Raw genomic sequence first — 17,892 nt, 5'->3', positions numbered from 1 at the left:
GGCAGTCCCTTCTCAGAGCATCAGCTTCTCCATCAGCCAAGTAGGAATAATAATGCCTTTCTGGCAGCAATGAGATGAGGCGAGGCCCTGGTAAGAAGAGGAACCCCCACGACAATGTCCAAATATTACACCGTTGGGCCAGAGTGAAGTTTGCAACAAGCTCTCTGCAGACATCACCCTTTCCCTCCCACCCCCTCACTGGGTCAGGCAGCAGCCCCTCTCCCTGGAAGACTGAGCATAATTTTTGGCCCAGAGCGGTGCTCAAATATTTGTTGAATGAATGAGAGAATAAATGACCAAATAAACAAACAGGGCCTCAGGGAGGGAGCCTGAGCATTGGAGGTCTCTATGGACAGGTCGATGATTCAACAATTCCTCCTCTTCTTCTGTCTCTACCACAACCACCACAGTCCAAACCATCAGCATCTCTCCCTTGCATTATTGCATCAGCCTCCAAACTGGTTCCCTGCTCCTAGTTTATTGCCCTACTATCTCTTCTCCACAGGACGCCTGATCTTTTTAAAATTCAAATATTAATTCTCTCCTCTGTTTAAAACTGTCTAGTCAGTTTCCTAGTGTGCCCAGGAATTATAATGTCCATAATCTCTAAAGAGCCTGCAAGGCTCTCCTCCCATCTCAATCCACGATTTCCCTTGAACCTCTCTTCTAGCCATGTGATTCTTGTTCCATTCCTCCAATAAGCCCAGGCTCCCTTTTGCTTCATTAAAAGTTTACTTTCTTCCAAAAGCAGCCCACTAGGCTAAATTAGGGGCCCCTCCCACTTGCCCCTGGTTTAGCACCCTCTTCTCCACTGCAACTTTCATCAGGCTTTGATGTAACCATCCATCTGTCTCAGGGCTGGACTGTAAACTCTAGAGCAGGGCCCTGGCTTGCCCTGGGACTGGCACAAGGAAGGGCCTCAAATACAGGTTGAGCAGCTGAGCGGGCTGGAACGGAAGAAAGCCTGCAGGAGTCTTTTAGAGTAAGAAAAGCTCAAACCCACCAGGAAACATCAGGAGCAGAGGCTGGAGGGATGGGTGAGGAGGGGCAGGACCGTGTGGAAGACAGGGCTTCAGGACTAGACGTAGAGAGGCACCACCCAGGAGAGCACCTTCGTGGATGGCTCAGCAAACCTCTGAGGTCCAGAAACTACACTCCCTGCCTTGCGTACGCCTACCTCTCAAAAGCCCTCCCGGCCAACACCGGAGACCACACAGGCCACATCCTCACTGCGACCCCGACCCCGCACCCCCATGCCTCTGCCGGAGTGCCTCTGCGCAGCTGGTCGAGTTAAACTCAGGCTAGTGCGCATGTCTGCAAGTGTCCAGGGCCCCACCCCCCCTTTCTAATCCCGGTTTTATTGCAAATTGGCTTTACGATTTCAGCAGGCCTCTCTGGGTTAATATTGTCCTCTGAAAACAAGAGTAAGGACCACAGCCTGGCCCTATGGAGGGGGTGGGAGGAGACAAACGCTCTTTGTAAACTGCAATGGCCGCATGGACTAATAAGGTCGCCTTCACGCCAGTCTCTCGGGGCCCTTTCTGACCCTTCCTTCCTGTCCCAACGTAGGTCGCAGGGCTCCACGCCCAGTGTCCGGCCAGCCCCGCCCGTCCATGCGCTAGGCCCGGTATGTCCCCAAAAGCCCCGAGGGGCGCGGCAGGATGGGTGGATTCCCGGGAGGAGGGACGTCGCCTTCGCCTTTGGCCCCGCCCCACCCGCGCTCTGCAGCTTGCTGTGATTGGCTCTGCCGGTCCCATGCTCTCCAATAAGAAGGCAGGCTTGGGGCCCGGGGTGGGGCTTCGGTTCCCACGCCCGGTGGGCTCCCCCTCGCCGTCCTCTCCCCGGCCCAGCTCTGCGCCGCCCGTGCGGAGTCCGTGACTCAGCAGGAAGGCGCGGCCGCCGCGGCCGGAAGGGCCGAGTCACGCCGCGCCCTTCCCCGTCCCCGAGCGTCTACGCCATGGGTGGGAGGCGGGATTGGTGGGCTGAGGTGGGGGTCCCGAGATCTGGTCCCTGATCTTTTTGTGTGACCCAGGAAAATTCCTGGCCTTTCTCAAGCCTTTAGTTTCTCTTCTGCACGGAGGAGATAAGAATAAACACTTCGTGGGACGGTCATGAGTAGGAGGAGCTTTGGAGTTTGACAGTTCAGGGTGCAAATCTCAGCTGTGTGATCCCGGCCAATCCCTGAAACCTCATCTGTAAAACTGGAGAATGATTTTGCCTCATTTCTCGGGCTGTGTCAGTGAAATGAAGTGGTGTACACAAACGGAGAAGGGAAACAAACCGACTTCGGTTCAGAGATGGCTGTAGGATGAGGAGAGACAGCTTTGACTAGCAAAATAAACGGGGCAATTTTTGAAGGCTAGTCCTCCCTAGGCGCTGGACAAAGGTAGCTAGACAGTTCTGCATTAAAAAAAAAAAAAAGAACAAAAATTCAATGGAGAAATGGGCAAAGAACTTGAGATGATTTCTCCAAGAAAATAAACAAATGGCCAATAAGTGCATGAAAGGATTCGCAACGTAATTAGTGACTGGGGAAATACAAACTAAAACCAGAGATACCACTTCACACCCACTAGGATGGCTAGAATTAAAAAAAAAAAAAAAAGGAAAATTGGCTAGGCACGGTGACTCACTCCTGTAATCCTAGCACTCTGGGAGGCCGAGGCGGGAGGATTACTCGAGGTCAGGAGTTCGAGACTAGCCTTAGCAAGAGCGAGACCCAGTCTCTACTAAAAATAGAAAGAAATTAGCTGGACAACTAAAAATACATAGAAAAAATTAGCCGGGCATGGTGGCGTGCGCCTGTAGTCCCAGTCCCAGCTCCTTGGGAGGCTCAGGCAGAAGGATTGCTTAAGCCCAGGAGTTTGAGGTTGCTGTGAGCTAGGCTGACGCCACAGCACTCTAGCCCAGGCAACATTTTTGGAGACATTTTTGGAGAGATTCTGTCTCCAAAAAAAAGAGGAAAATAAGTGTAAGTGTTGATGAGGATGTGGAGAAATTAGAACCCCAGTGCACTGCTGGTGGGAATGTAAAATGGTGAAACCACAGTGAAAAACTGTTTGGCATATCCTCAAAATATTAAAACAGAATTACTACATGACCCAGCAACTCTACTTCTGGTATATACATACCCAAGAGAACTGAAATCAAGTTGTCAGACAGATACTTGTACATGAATGTTCATAACAGCGTTATTCATAATAGTCAAAAGCTGGGACCAACCCAGGTGTCCATCAACAGATGAATGGATAAAACGATTTGGTAAATCCATACAATGGAATATTATTTCACCATAAAAAGGAATGAAGTACTGATACATGCTACAGTGTGGATGAACCTTGAAATTATTATGCTAAGTGAAAGAAGCCAGGCACAAAAAACAACATACTGTATGATTCTATTTCTATGACATGTCCAGAAAAGGCAAATGCACAGAGAAAAAAGTAGATTAGCAGTTGCCAGGGGCTAGAGGTAGGGCAGAAAGGGCAAGTGACTGCGAAGGGGTGTGAGGGTTTTATTTGAGAGGGGTAATGAAAATGTTCTGGAATTAGTGGTGATGGTTGCACGACCCTCTGAATATACGGTTGGCCTTTAGTATCCATGGATTCCACATCCTCGGATCAATCAACCATGGATCAAAAGTATTAAAAAAAAGGCCAGGCACAGTAGCTCACACCTATGATCCCAGATCTTTAGGAGGCTGAGGTGAGAGGATCACCCGAAGCCATGAGTTTGAGACCAGCCTGGGCAACACAGTGAGACCCTGTCTCTACAATAAATAAAAAAAATTAGTGGGGCATGGTGGCAAGGTATTAACAATACAATAATACAAATAAAAAGAGTCCAGTATAACAACTATTTATATAGCATTTACATTGTATTAGATATTGTTAAGTAATCTAAAGACACTTTAAAGTATACAGGAGGATGTTCATAGGCTATATGCAAACACTGTGCCATTTTATGTAAGGGACTTGAGCATCCATAGATTTTGGTATCTGAGGACGGTATCCTGGAACTAATCTCCTACTGATACCGAGGGATGACTGTACTAAAAAACCACTGAATTTTATGCTTTAAAAGGGTGAACTTTATGGTATGTGAATTATATCTTAATAAAATGGTTTTTTTAAAAAAAAAAAAAAAGCAATAAGCAACAATGTGGGAGTCAGAGAGTTTACAAACTAAGGAGGAGAAGCAAGGAGGTTGTAGGAGAGATGGAGAGTCCTAGCCCTGGGGTGGGCGATTAGGGGTAGAGAATAGAGAGGGAAATTATCTGGGAATGTGCATGTATGTGCCAGGGTCGGGCGTGGTGATGGTGGTGGTGGTATGTATGTGTGTGTATGTGTGTGTATGTGAATATACAAGGGCCTTTTCAGAACAGTCTCTAATTTTCAATTATTATTATTTCAATTATTTGTTGGGCCCTTGTTCCAAACCATCAGCCAAGTGTGCTATACACCTGGCCTGGAATTCGTGGTCCTTTTGGAGTAAAGAGCTCAGCTTTTTCCTTCAACAGGAAAAAGGAGAGTCAAAGAGGAGGCAAAAGCAGGTAGGAGATTTAGAAATCAGCAAAAGTCAGGAGTGAGTAGTAGAATCTAAGCTCTCGGAGAATTCCTGCGATTTTTGGTAGGGATGCTGGGTATTTTATTGAGAGAAACCTTCGATTACATCTTCAGGGGCAAGGTACACTCATCGAGTTGAGAGATGAGAGGTATTTAAGAGGCTGAGCTTTTCACAAGATGGCGCTGAAGACGAAGAAGGAAGCTCCTGCCCCTCCCAAAGCGGAAGCCAAAGCAAAGGCTTTGAAGGCCAAGAAGGCAATGCTAAAAGCCGTCCACAGCCACAGAAAAAAGAAGATCCGTACATCACCCACCTTCCGGCAGCCAAAGACACTGCAGCTCCGGAAGCAGCCCAGAAATCCTCGGAAGAGCGGCCCCAGGAGAAATAAGCTTGATCAGTATGCCCTCATCAAGTTCCCCTTGACCACTGAGTCTGCCATGAAGAAGACAGAAGACAACAACACACTTGTGTTCATTGTGGATGTCAAAGCCAATAAGCACCAGATCAAACAGGCTGTGAAGAAGCTCTATGACATTGATGTGGCCAAGGTCAACACCCTGATCAGGCCTGATGGAGAGAAGAAGGCATATGTTCCACTGGCTCCTGATAATGATGCTTTGGACGTTGCCAACAAAATTGGGATCATCTAAACCGAGTCCAAGAGGCTAATTCTAAATATATATATCTTGTCACCTCAAAAAAAAAGGCTGACATTTGGGGTGCCTGTATCGCTTACTTTCCAATGGGTTCTCATCACCTTTAGAATAAAACACTCCTCCCGCACCCATAGCCTAGAAAGCCCTGAGTGGTCCAGCCCTTACCAGCTGCCCCGACTCGTCTCTTAACATGTTCCTCTTTGCTCCAATCACAATGCTCTCCTCTCTGGTCCTTCTGCCAGGCTAAGTCTTCACTGAAGGACCTGGAATGGTCCTCCCCAAACTGTTCCACAGCCAAAAGGTTCACAGCCAGCTCCCTCTCATAGCTCAAGCTCGGCTCGAACCTCACCTCCTTAGATGTCTTTCCTGACCATCCAATCCCTACCACAACCACCCGCTTCATTTTCTTTATAGTGCTGATCACTAGCTCAGATTATTTTGCCTATTTGTTCAACGGCTTGTCATTTGTCTTCTCCTCTTGAAGGTCATCTCTCTGTCATGCAAACAGGAACCTGGTCTAGGTCTCTTCTTGCTCTGTAGCCCCAGAGCCCAGCACAGTACTTGGCCTAGTACCCAGGTGCTCCAGAAATATTTACACGTGTAAAGGCAGCAGTCTGATGAGACACAAGGGTGAGTGTGGTCGCCGGGGAGGGTCAGGGTGTGGTGGGGACTCCCGGTTCAGACCAGGAGTGGGTGTTCAAGAAGGCCTTCTGGAGAAAATGAAAGCTGAGCCTTGAAGCTAAATAAGAGTTGGCTAAGGGGAAGGGCGAGGATATAGTGATGCATATTTCAGGCAGAGAGAACAGCATGTGCAGGGGCCCCATGGGAAGAAGCCCAGACATTAGAGGAATTGAAAGTAGTTCATCCTGGCTAGGTCCTGGAAGCAAGTGGCTGAAAAGGCAAGCAGAGCCAGACCATGCAGGACGTTGTAACCTGAGCTAAAGAGTTGAGGAAGAGCACTGGGGAGCCATGGCAGGGATTTGAGCAGGGGAGTGGCACCATCGGATTTGGAAACATGAGAAAGATCACTGTTCCTGTGGTGCGGGGAATGGGTTAGCGAGAAGGAAACAGTGAAGAAGCCATGGTAAGAAATGTAGGAATGGAGAGAAGGGGACAGATTCCAGCAGGGCTTGGGAGACAAAATCATTAGGACTTAGTGATTAATTAGTTGTTAGGGGCGGGCATTATTGAGGCTAACACCCAAGTTTCTGGCTTAAGCTAGTAGTTTGGTAGCGCTACTTAGCAAGCAGGGAAACTCAGGTTTAGGTGTAGGTGACAAAGTTATGAGTGAGACAGGCTGAGCTTCAGGACAGAGCAGGGCACTCAAAGTCAGTATTGGACTAGTAAACAACCCCCAATCTCAGCACCTTAAACAACAAAGATTTATTTGTCCCTGACTCTATTTGTCCATCTTGAGTCAATGGAGGTTTTGCGGTGACCTTCACTCAGGGACACAGGTTGATGGAGCCTCCGCCATCTGGAATGTTGCTTGGTTACCTTGAAAGAAGGGAATTTGGCAAATTGTGCCACATTTCATTGGCTGAAGCATGTCATAGGGCCATGCCTCACTCCAAGAGGACTTGGAAGTGCAAATCTGCTACATGCCAGCAAGGAGAACTGGTGATACTAGTGACCAGTTTAATGAGCACCAAGAAGCTTAGGTTCCAGTCCTGGCTCCACAGTGCAAACTTAGACAAGTCATTTCTCATCTCTGAGCCTCAGTTCTCCCTGCCTCTAAAATGGGACAATAATACTTCCTTCACAGGGCTGCCGTGAGGATCCATTGAGGGAATATTGACGAAAGTACAGATGGCCTTTTGCGGGTTCTGCATCCATGGATTCAACTGTGATTGAAAATACTTTTAAAATAAAAGGGATGGTTGCATCTGTACTGAAAATGGTAGACGTTTTTTTCTTGTCATTATTCCCTAAACAATACAACTATTTACATAACATTTAAATTGCATTAGGCATTGTAAGGAGTCTAGAGATGATTTAAAATGTATGGGAGGGTGTGAGTAGGTTCCATGCAAATACTACATCATTGTCTGTAAGGGACTTGAGCATCCTTGGAGTTTGGCATCCTCAAGAGGCCCTGGAACCAATCAATCATGGATATCAAAGGACAACTTTACTTTGCTTAGGCAGGGAAAGGAGTCCAGGGGTGGGAAGCTGTGATGTTTCTCAGGACAACAGAGAGGCACAGTGGTGGCAGGAGTGGCTATGACCACAGGAGAAGCAGAATCTCTGAGTGCGCTGGGGACTATAGGATGGTTAGAACATCCCTGTCCCCCTGCCCCAGCTTTCCAAAGTCTTAAGCACTTCCATATCTTTCATCTCTCCAGCCCTCATCCCTTCAATGACACAGTGGGTCTCAGAGAGCTCCCTGACAAATGGAGAAAAAGCCATTACTGCCAGGAGTCCACAGAACTTGGAGCCAAAGTGTCCACCTCACTCCTTGGCTGAGAGCCAACCTCACTCCCAGGTTTGGAGCCTGCTGGAGGCAGAATAATAAACCCCAAAGATGTCCCCGTCCTAATCCCTGGAGCCTGTGAATATGTTACTTTACATGGCTAAAGGGATTTCGCAGATGTGATTAAATTAAGGACCTTGAGATGGGGGATTATCCCAGATTATCCAGGTGGGCCTATATAATCCCAAGAGGCCTTAAAAGATGGAAGAGGAAGGCTTAGAGTCCAGATGAGCTGATGGAAGCAGAGGTCAGGGTGATGTAATTCTTGGCTGGATGGAGGTCACAGGTGGGTGTGGGGTGGAACAGTCTCTAGAAGCTGGAAAAGGTAAGGAAATGGATTCCCCCCAGATCCCCCAGAAAGAACACCACCCTCCTGACACTTTGAATCTAGCCCAGGGAGGCCCACTGCCAACTTGTGACCTTGAGAACCGTAAAATGACAAATCTGTGTGGTTGTAAGCCACTAAGTTTGGGGTAATTCATTACAGAAGTAACAGGGAACTAAGGAGCCTGCAGGCTGGAACTAGTGGGTGGCTTGACACTGGACAGTTGACACTGGCAAGTCACCCAGCCTGGGGCCAAGAGGGAAGATCGCCCACTTCTGGGGTGAGGCCTGAGCAGAGGCAGAGCATGTGTGCGAGGGGCCCAAGAGCAGCCCTGGGGATGCCCCAGTGCTGGTTTGTCCTCCTTCATCTCCCTTTCTGCCTCCTCTCCGAAAGCTTTTCTCTTCAGCACCTTGCTATATGACCTTGAACAAACCCTGTCCTTCTGCTGGCTCTAGATTTTTGTATATGTGAAGGAAAGAGGAGATGGGTTAGGGGACTCTCTGGGGGCCTTGGAGGCCTAACACTGTGAGTCAGCGTTTCCAGGGAGTGATGAGCCTGCCGAGAGCTCTCGGGTGATGCTCGTGGACTGCCCTCCACCCCAAGCCACCTTCCTCCCGAGAGTCCCGCCCAGAGCCTCTCCTGCTGCCACAGAGAATGCACTTATGCTCAAACACTGACTTCAGTTACAAGACAGGGGGACAATGCTTTATTGACTTGGCACCTATGAATGGGTGGCTACAGGCCCCCAGGGTTCTTTGCCACTGCAAAGTGGAGGCTCTGTGGTGGGGGCAGCTTAAATCAGAGATGCTGGTTCCAGCTGCAAGGAGGGGCCACTGTCCCTGCTTTGGCCCCTCCAGTCCCCTTGTCCAGCCGAGCACCATCTGAGTCCAGGCCCTCACGGAGCAGGGCAAGGGAATGACCCAGGTTCTTCTGTAGCTCCTGGGAGTCTAAGGTAAGAGGTGTATGCCCCTCCTGCCTTCCCTCTTCTCGGGGATCCCAAAATGGGCTGGAGGCAGGGGAGATACCCCATTTACAAAGAGCCCCTGAGCCTCCTGGAACTGGGTCAGGAAGGCAGTGTCAGGGGTGCTGTAACAGGAGCCACAACAAAGGGAAGAGTTAGGAGTCACTTTCTCTCCCCTCATTTTTGTTTTGGCTGAGCAAAATATGGGAGCCTTCATTGAACTGGGCCCACAATAGCTGCTGACAGGCTGAGGTCACACAATACATCGAAGGGGGTACAGCCAGGCTGCCCCATGCAGGATGATACTGGGCAGGCTCTCTCCCAGGCAAGGGAAGGGAGGGGCAGAGTGAACTGCAGTAGTCACACGAGGAGGGCTTCCTGGAGGAGGAAGGGCAGGTCACAGAAGGCTCCCGAAGAACAGGTGGTCTGCACAGCAGGCTGGGTCATGACGGCCGGCACAGGACACTGGCGTCCTCACTGTGGTCACAGTTGTGGGCATCCCAGCGAATGTGAGAGCAGAGTAACAAGGTACTCTCATCCCCACGACACTTGACATTGTCCAGGAGGATGGGGCCTCGGCCTGGGCCAAAGTGGGCCTCACCAGGGGCTGCCAGGGCCTGGCCACAGCCCAGCTGGCGGCACAGGACACTGGCTGCCCGCAGGTCCCAAGCATCATCGCAGATAGTGCCCCACCGTTGCCCTAGGAAGAGCTCTACACGACCCTCACATCGGTGGGCTCCATTGGCCAGACGTAGGTGCCCTGTTGGGGGACAAGGCCTGGGGCTAAAGGTGCTGGCCCATGCCAGGCCACCCCCAAGCTGGGCCAGGTCAGGAGTGCTTAGAGGAGGCAAAGGGTGGTGGTCTGAGACACAGCACTGCCCTAGAAGCCACTGGATGAGGGCAGACAAATGAGATTAAAATAGGATGGGAATCAGTCCAGACTACAGTCTCAGGACTGAAAGAAACAGTGTAAACATTTGTTGAGTGACCCGTGTGCTGGGTGCTTCGTGTCTGCTCTCTCCCTGGTCCTCTGTTCATAAACCCAGTACCTCAGCCCCAGCCCAGCCGTTTGGAGACTGTGATTATGTCCTCTGTGTCCCCTGAGGGTCATCGTCATCTTCCCCTGCCCCAGACTTCCTGAGCTACATTCTGAATTCTTTCATTGCTCTCTTCAGGACAGGATCCTCATCCCCTCATTCTGATAACCACCTCTAGAAACCTCTAGATTGCTCTAGCTTAAAGCCCACCTCCTCCTTTCTGGACACCATACCCCTATTAATGAGGCCTGAGACCAGCACAAAAAGGTCGGGGGTTCCCGGACCAGGTATAAATCTGCTGAGCTTCATAACCCAGGCTGTGACCTCCCCCAATCCAGGTCCTTCCTGTCCTGGTTGCCTCCACCTCACTTACAGGGAGCTGTGGGCACCTACCGTCCCTGGGCCGAGGAGTGGGCACCCGGGTGGTCTCAGAACCGTCCAGCTGGACTTGCAGTCCCAGCTCCTCTGGGCCTGGCTCAGTAAGAACAGAGAAAAAGAGGAGGTTGTCACAGGGGAACATGTTGTTAAGGCCAAGTGGCATCCTACCCTCCCCGGGGAAGCCTGTCCCAAGGACAGAAAGGACTTCACAGGCTCCTGAACCGTCCCTTGGGTCAGAAATGGGGTTGTGCTTCTTTGATCCTGGGGCCCAAAGCATAGCCAAGCCTCTGGGAGGGGAATGTGGGCCTGCTAGGCTGGGGGCACCAAATAAGGGTGAAGATATCAATTCCCACAGCAATCAATGAACAGAAGCACTGAACATTTTACAACGTCCTGCCAGACTGCAAACACCCCCTTCCCTTTGACTCCTCCCAAAGGTCACACGCTAGCTCTGGGAAGGCAGATCCACTCTCTCTGCTTAGAGCTTTGCGGGGGCCTGGACTAAGCAGGGAGCAAGCGGCCTGGCCCTTTACAGACGCGACCTCAGACTTCATCCCTCCACAGAGCTGGGCCCGCCTTCAGACCGCGCCTCATGCCCCACCCCTCACTGCCGCAGCGCGCGGCCTTCCCAGGCCCCGCCCACTCGCCTCTGCAGAGGGCACGCCCTTCCGGCCCCGCCCTGCCGCGCAGCCGCAGAGCGCGTCGGCGGGCAGGCGGCTCCTCTGCGGAGTGCGCGTGCTCCCCGGGGCGCGCTCCCGCTGCAGTGCCGCAGAGCGCCCGCCCGCGCGGCCCCGCCCTGGCCGGGCCAGACCCCGCCCCGCCCCCGCCGCAGTGCGCGCTCCCGCCGCGGCCCCACCTGCGCAGAGCGCGCCCGCGTCCTCGTGGTGGCCGCAGTTGTGCTGGCCCCAGCCCAGGTGGAAGCAGTCGCTCAGACGGGCCTCGGTGCCTGCACAGCCCACGTTGTCCAGCAGCACCGGGCCGCGGCCGTAGCCGAAGTGGCCGAGGCCCGTGGCGCCCAGCGCGGGCCCGCAACCCGCCTCGCGGCAGGCCACGCGCGCGTCCGCGAAGTCCCAGTCATCGTCGCACACGGTGCCCCAGCCCCCGGCGTACAGCACCTCCACGCGGCCGCGGCACGGGCCCGGGCCGCCCACCAGCCGCAGCCGCCCGCCTGCGGGGCGCACAGGCCCGCGGCCAGAGGGGCTGGGCTGGGGCGGCCGGCTCCCAGGCAGAGCCCCGGCCTCACCCTCCCCCACCCCCCGCGGGACCCGGGCACGGCCACTTACTTCGCTTCCCCGCGGGCCAGGCGGCTGTGGTGGACAGGGCTGTCTCCCGGGAAGGCTGGGCGCCAACTCCTGTAGCTGCGGAGACAGGGCATCTAGAGTGTTTGGAGGGGACAGGAGGCCTCTACCCTGCAGCAGGGCACGGGACGCCAACGGAGAGACCTTAACCTTACGACACCCACGCCCACGCTCAGCCGCGATCCCAGAGTCACCACGTTGTCTGGCGTGTGTTGGGATCTCCAGAAAACTTGATTGGAATGAACCGAATCCTAATTCCAGGTATTATCCTAATTCAATCCCAGTGATAGTCTCAGCCCTAATTCCAAAGGCACTTTGAACCTCAATTCAACCTTCACCTCAATCAGCCCCCTCACAAGGTCTCTCAGCTCCCACCCAATCTCAGCACCATCTCAAATTTTACTTCACTGCTTTTCAGAAACCTCTGACTACTTCCTCCCACCCCGGTGAACTTTCCAGAGCTCTGGGTTTCATCCTTGCTCCATCTGTTCATCGTTCCCTCACCCACCTCTTTACCAGCTGGCCAAAGCCCTGGCCTGTTAGTCAAGGCCGCCCTGCCGACCAGGGCAGCCTCCCCAGTTCCCAGCCCCCGCACACCTTGCCCCTACCATTCCAGCCTGGAGGGCTGGGCCCTTTACCTGCTAGCTCTGAGTGCCAGGCCCAGTCCTCTCTTGTGGCTGAGGGTGGCAGTGCTGAGAGAGTTGGGAGCCCCAGGACTAGAGCAGGAGAGAATGGGACAAGGGTCAGAGGCTGAGGCTCTGGTTCCCAATCAGCCGTGTGCTGTCAGGGGAGGATAGGAGGGTCTCCCTGGAGAAGAGACAGACTTTACTTTCAGGGCAGGGGGCTCAGCCCCAGCTGGGGTCCAAGGAGGTCTGCCCCACTTTGACAGCAGTTGTAATTTACTTGTGCTGCACAGGGTGTACACTTCACAGTTTATACAGGGCTCTCACAGACAAGCTTTCATTTCTCTCCAATGTCCAGTGTTCTAAGAATCCCGTTGTGTCTAATGGACAAACTGAAGGCCTTGCCCATCAAGGAGGGCCATGCACAGCCCTGAGGGGCTTGCGAACAAGACTTATCCCCCTCTTACAGATGAAACAGGGCTAGAAAGGGCAAGGCGCACGCTCAAGGCTGTCCAGCCAGGTGGCTCTGCCAGGGATAAGGCTCTGCCTCTCAGGGCCTCAGTTTTCCCACCTGTGAACTGGGAAGCTAGCCCTTGGTTCGCTGTGAGTTAGGAGTCATGGGCGATTACTTTCTGTAGAATGTAGTCCATCTGTGAAATGGTGTTATTGGCTTTATTATTTCTATTTGCTGAGAAGACCTCCGAAATTGGAGAGGACCCAGGTGGGGAGAAAATACTATTATTAGAGCATTAGGATTACAGAGGGCTGTGCTAGGTAATTCTGCTACAATTAGAGAATTTTGGTGTTTTTCTCAGGCGATTCTAGAGTGCTATTTCGTTCTGAAATATTCCATGAAGAGTACTTGGAAAGTTTGGTCCCGCTGTGGATTTCTGGAGTATTGGTGGCATAATACTGCAGCATTGTTACATAGCTGTGGAGCGTACCTCAAGGAGACCTGGGATAGTCTGAGGCACTTCTAGAGCAGTACTGAGATATCATAAGGAATTGTGGATCCTTCCTGGAGAGCTCTGGCAAGCACCAAGGCAGCCCAAACACTCTCCCAACCCACCACCTCCCTAGGCAGGGCTCGGCCCACCTTCCCCAGCGCCCGGACAAGCTCCGCCCCCTCCGCTCCGCCCCCGGGGCCGGCACCTGCGCAGAGTGCGCCCGCGTCCTCGTGGTGGCCGCAGTTGTGCACGCCCCAGCCCAGGCTCAGGCAGGCTGCCAGGTGGGGCTCGCCTCCCTCGCAGTGCACGTTGTCCAGCAGGATGTGCCCCGTGCCGTAGCCGAAGAAGGCGTTGGTGGTGGCAACCAAGGCCACCCCGCAGCCCAGCTGGCGGCAGACCACGGTGGCGTCCGGCAGCCCCCAGTCATCGTCGCACACTGTGCCCCACAGGCCACCGTGCAGGATCTCCACTCGGCCCTGACATGGGTTCGCGCCTCCCACAAGGCGCACGCTGCCCTCACCTGGTGACGGGGGTGGAGGCAGGCGTGTCTCCCACAGGGCCTCCCCTGTGGGTGCGATGCCACCCACGCCCTCCACAGTGTAGCAGGCCCTCCGCACACCCGCAGTGCTCGGTGCCCCTGGACCTAAAACCTGGAGCACCTGCTGGCCACCCTACCCCAGGGCACTGCCTCCTCAGTCCAGATTGGGGGCGGTTTATGGGGTCAGCCCTGCCTAAAACCACTCCCTTCCGGTGTCCCTCTCTCCTGGCAGCCTGGGATGTGCGGCTTCGTCTTCTACCACTGCGGATGAAAACCTCATCTTTCAGAGTGTGGTTCCCACAACTATGAAGCCACCCCCCACCCCCGATCTCCTGAGGGCTGGAACCCTCTTCCACCTCTGGTCTTCCTGTTTCTTTAACTGTCCCTCTTTTAGCGCACTTTTCATTTTCTTGTCTACATCATGGTCGTCATTCTTGTGCAGGTCTGACTCTCCGGGAAGATTAAACACCGGCCTCCACCCCCACCTTGCTCACTTGCTCTAGCCTTCAACTTGCAATCCCTCCCGTCTCACTGCCCAGGGTAGGTGCACGGGGTGCCCACATGACCCTACTTACCTTTCCCATTCTGAGGAGTGGTAGGGGGCGCTCTGCTGGTTAACACCTTCCTTGTTGGGGGCTGCGTGGGCAAGAATTCTGAGAAGCAAACGGGGTGGAAGGGGAGGATACAGGGATATTTCTGTTCTCCATCCTCACACCCATAGTATGTGAGGGGCAGGGGCATAGGACCCTAAGGTGTCTGCCCCCAGGGCCACTGGCTACACAAAGGGTCACAGCCAGGAACCCTGAGGTATGAGAGGGGAAGGGGCCACCAGAGTCCTGAACCCCGCCCCCAGCATAGTTCTCGGAGCAGTTGAGGTCCCTTGGGAATTATCAGAAATTCAAATTCTCAGGCCCCACCCCAGACCTGCAGAATCAGAAACTGGGATGGGGCCACAAGCTGTGTTTTCATGAGCCCTCCAGGCAATTTTCTTGACTAGAACCACTACTCTCAAGGTCAAAACTTCTCAGGGTATCTCCTGCAGCTCTATGACATGTGGCGCTTATGGCCAGTGTGACCCCAAGTCTGGTTTTAGAAATGGCAGGGGGGCCCTGCATGAAAGCAGTGATGCTGGTTTTCTTGTGCAGTGAGCCCTGAGGCACTGCTGTGACCCAGGCACCAGGCAGTGCAGCCTCTGGCTCAGTCTTCTGCATAGAACAATGTTACCCCCAGGAAGTCCCTCCAATTATCTAAGCTACAGTCCTGCTGCCTGCCACAGTCTACCTGCCCTCCCGGGTCCCAGGTCTCTGCTCACCATCGCACAGGACGGCCACATCCTCGTAGTGAAAGCAATTGTGGACACCCCAGCCCCGGCTGCCACACTCGCTTAGCGCAGCTTCCTGCCCGCGGCACTCCACATTGTCCAGCAGGATGGGGCCGCGGCCCTGACCAAAGGCGAGGGGCTGCGGCACTGGCAGTGCCAGGCCACAGCCCAGCTGACGACACACCACATTGGCGTCTACCACGTCCCAATCGTCGTCACAGACGCTGCCCCAGGAGCCGCCATGCAGGACCTCCAGGCGCCCTCGGCAGCGGCTTGGGCCCCCCACCAGCCTCAGCTCTGTGAAGAGGGTTGAGCTGGCACCAGGGGGAGCGCTGGGCCCAAACCTGTGGGATGCCCACTTTGCCATGAAGCTGTGGGAGCCTTGGGATCATCCCTTCTGTAAAATGGGGAGACTGTAGCAGTCCCTCTGAGTGGGGGCATCTAGAGTCATGGAGGGCTGGTGGTCTTCTGTCTGAGCAGCTGGAGCACCTGGGGGGCAGGTGAGGGTGAGGAAGGGCGGGGCAGGGCACCTACCTGGAAAGGGCAGTGCAGTGGGCTGTAGGGCGCTGGCTGAAACAGAGTGAGGAAGAGTGTCCGCCCCTCTGCCCACACCCTTGGCTGCCTGGTCCCAGGAGCACAGCCTCCCTCCCCCAAGGTCCTCATATTCCTCCCCGTGGACTTCACTGCCTCTGCTTTTCCAAAGCTCCTCTCTTTCCCAGACTGTCCCGATTGGCTTCCCAGTGTCCCCCTTTCCAGCCCAGGCCACCAAGAGAGATTTGTCTGAGATAGACCTGCACGTCTCACTCTACTGCTAAATCCCTTAATGACTTCCTGTTACCTGCAGGAGTCCCAGTCGCTGAGCTTGCTTTACAGAGCCTTCTAGAATGTTCTGAAGGCTTGGCCTTACTTCTTAATCTCCCATCCATCTTGTCTCCAGGTCTATACCCAGTTCTGTTCTGGCTTCCCTGCTCATTCCAGCCCTGCTGATTCTTCAAGACCTGGCTCAAAGCCCTTTCCTCTGGGAAGCCCTCCTGGAGCCCTCAGCCAGAAGTGCTCTCTGTTTCCTCTGAGTCCCTGGGCACTACGTACATGCCTCTTTCAGGGCCTCTGCCTGGTAATGTGGCCATGTGGTAATGTGACTCATCTCTATGTCCGCCAGGGCTCCCTGCTCAGAGCCTGGTACCCAGCAGATGCTCAGTAGCTCCGCCTTGAATGTGTATAAATCGGCTTTGGGATTCATTGTGATCCGCCCCCAATGAAGATTTACCTATATGAGTCCTGCATGTGTGTGCTCAGTGCTTTCTGTAGACTAACTCGCTTAATCATTAGGACACTTTATGAATTAGGTATGAGTATGAGTTATGAGTTAGGTAGGAGTTCGTGGGTGGGGCAACTTCAGGTTTAGGGAGGTTAGGGAACTTGCTGAAGGCCACACAGCAAATAAAGTATAGAGCTGTGAGACCACCCAGACAGCGACACTCTTCTTCACCACAGTTCTGAGCACTGGGCCTGAGAGGGGAGGTGGGGAGGAAATAGGGAAGGTGGCCTAGCAGGGAAAATTGAAAACCTGGAAAAAGCCCCTCACTTGTGCCCTCGATCAGACAATTTCACAGACGTTGCCTCATAGAATCCTTACACCCACCCTCCAAGGCATTTACTAGTGTACCCATTTTACAGATGAAAAAACTAAGACTCCTGGTTTTTCTTTCTTAAATTAGGATAATTCCCTTGGTCAATTGATTTCATTTGTTCTACCAGTTGCCTTTCTAACGGCCCCTATTGGTGAGTCCACACACCCCCCACCCCGTCCCTCCTTCCCTGTGCCCACTGTCCCCTAACTGCTCACTCCCTGGGTACATTCACCTCTCACCTCCAGTACTGAGCTCTCCACTCCCCAAACTCAGACTCTTAGCTTTCGTCAACCCTGGGCAAATGTCAGAGCTGGAAAGAACCTTGGAAACTAGCCCATTCACAATCCCCCTCCCGCTAGAATTTTACAGCTGGGACGACTGAGTGCCAGAAGGGGGAAGTAGCAGGGACTGGCAGGGGTGCACTCACCCAGTGGCAGGAGGAGGAGGAAGGACAGGGCTGGGGGGAGGGGGGAAGGGGCAATGCTCCCATCTCCCGGCCTCCACCCCCTGCCCTTCTCATCCCGCTGGGGATCGATTGGCATCTCTGCCTCCTTGTGCGTCCAGCCAGTGGAGGGTCTTTCAGATGGTCCCATCAAGGGGCCGGGGAGAAGTAACAGCTGGAACATCTGGAATTAAAGATCCCAAGTGTTTACTTCTAGCCAGAGGGGCCAGCTTCAGGGGGAAATAACATTTCCACTTGGGTTTGGCACTCTGGTGGCAGTGGTGGGGATAACAGCTGGGAGGTAAGAAAGATGGCACATGGACAGAGAGGAATGAGGAGTTGGGTTTGGCTGGAGCCGAGGATATGTGAAAAGGCAAGTGGCATCCAGTCGAGAGGGTTGGCTGGGCCCAAACCATGACGCACTCAAGGCTCTGGGTTTATCCTCCAGGGCTATGCAAAGTGTCGTGTTGGTGACACTGGTATCAACCCACTTAATTGTGGGAGGATCTACATATACATTTGTTGTTTTATTTATTTTTTTATGGTACTTTCTATTGGGGCAAAGGACTCTGGCTTTCCATTTATTGGAACAATATAAAGTTTCCCTTTAAAATTAATTTAAATCAAAAGAAATGAGTCAATTTAAGGAAACAAAAATCAGAGTTCCCCTGGCTCACAAATATGCAAAAATGGTGCAGG

At 53.2% G+C, this 17,892-nt stretch overlaps 1 protein-coding gene and 1 pseudogene across 1 annotated transcript; one reads left to right on the top strand and one right to left on the bottom strand.

Annotated features, from left to right (window-relative positions):
- The first annotated feature begins 4,742 nt into the window (after positions 1–4,742).
- Positions 4,743–5,213, top strand: LOC105807021 (annotated as a pseudogene).
- A 3,487-nt stretch (positions 5,214–8,700) lies between these two features.
- SSC4D (scavenger receptor cysteine rich family, 4 domains) lies at positions 8,701–17,271 on the bottom strand. The gene is given in 11 exon segments (XM_012640260.1): positions 8,701–9,738; positions 10,409–10,486; positions 11,250–11,561; positions 11,677–11,751; positions 12,330–12,407; positions 13,467–13,781; positions 14,375–14,452; positions 15,112–15,417; positions 15,655–15,690; positions 17,179–17,241; positions 17,244–17,271. Coding segments are annotated over 11 exon segments (1,686 nt in total). The 3' UTR covers positions 8,701–9,421.
- Between the last annotated feature and the right edge of the window lie 621 nt (positions 17,272–17,892).

This window comes from Propithecus coquereli, unplaced genomic scaffold, assembly GCF_000956105.1.
Source record: "Propithecus coquereli isolate 6110/MARCELLA unplaced genomic scaffold, Pcoq_1.0 Scaffold150, whole genome shotgun sequence".
NCBI lineage: Eukaryota > Metazoa > Chordata > Mammalia > Primates > Indriidae > Propithecus > Propithecus coquereli.
The sequence above is the reverse complement of the archived record's forward strand: the minus strand, read 5'-3'. Positions and strand labels throughout refer to the sequence as shown.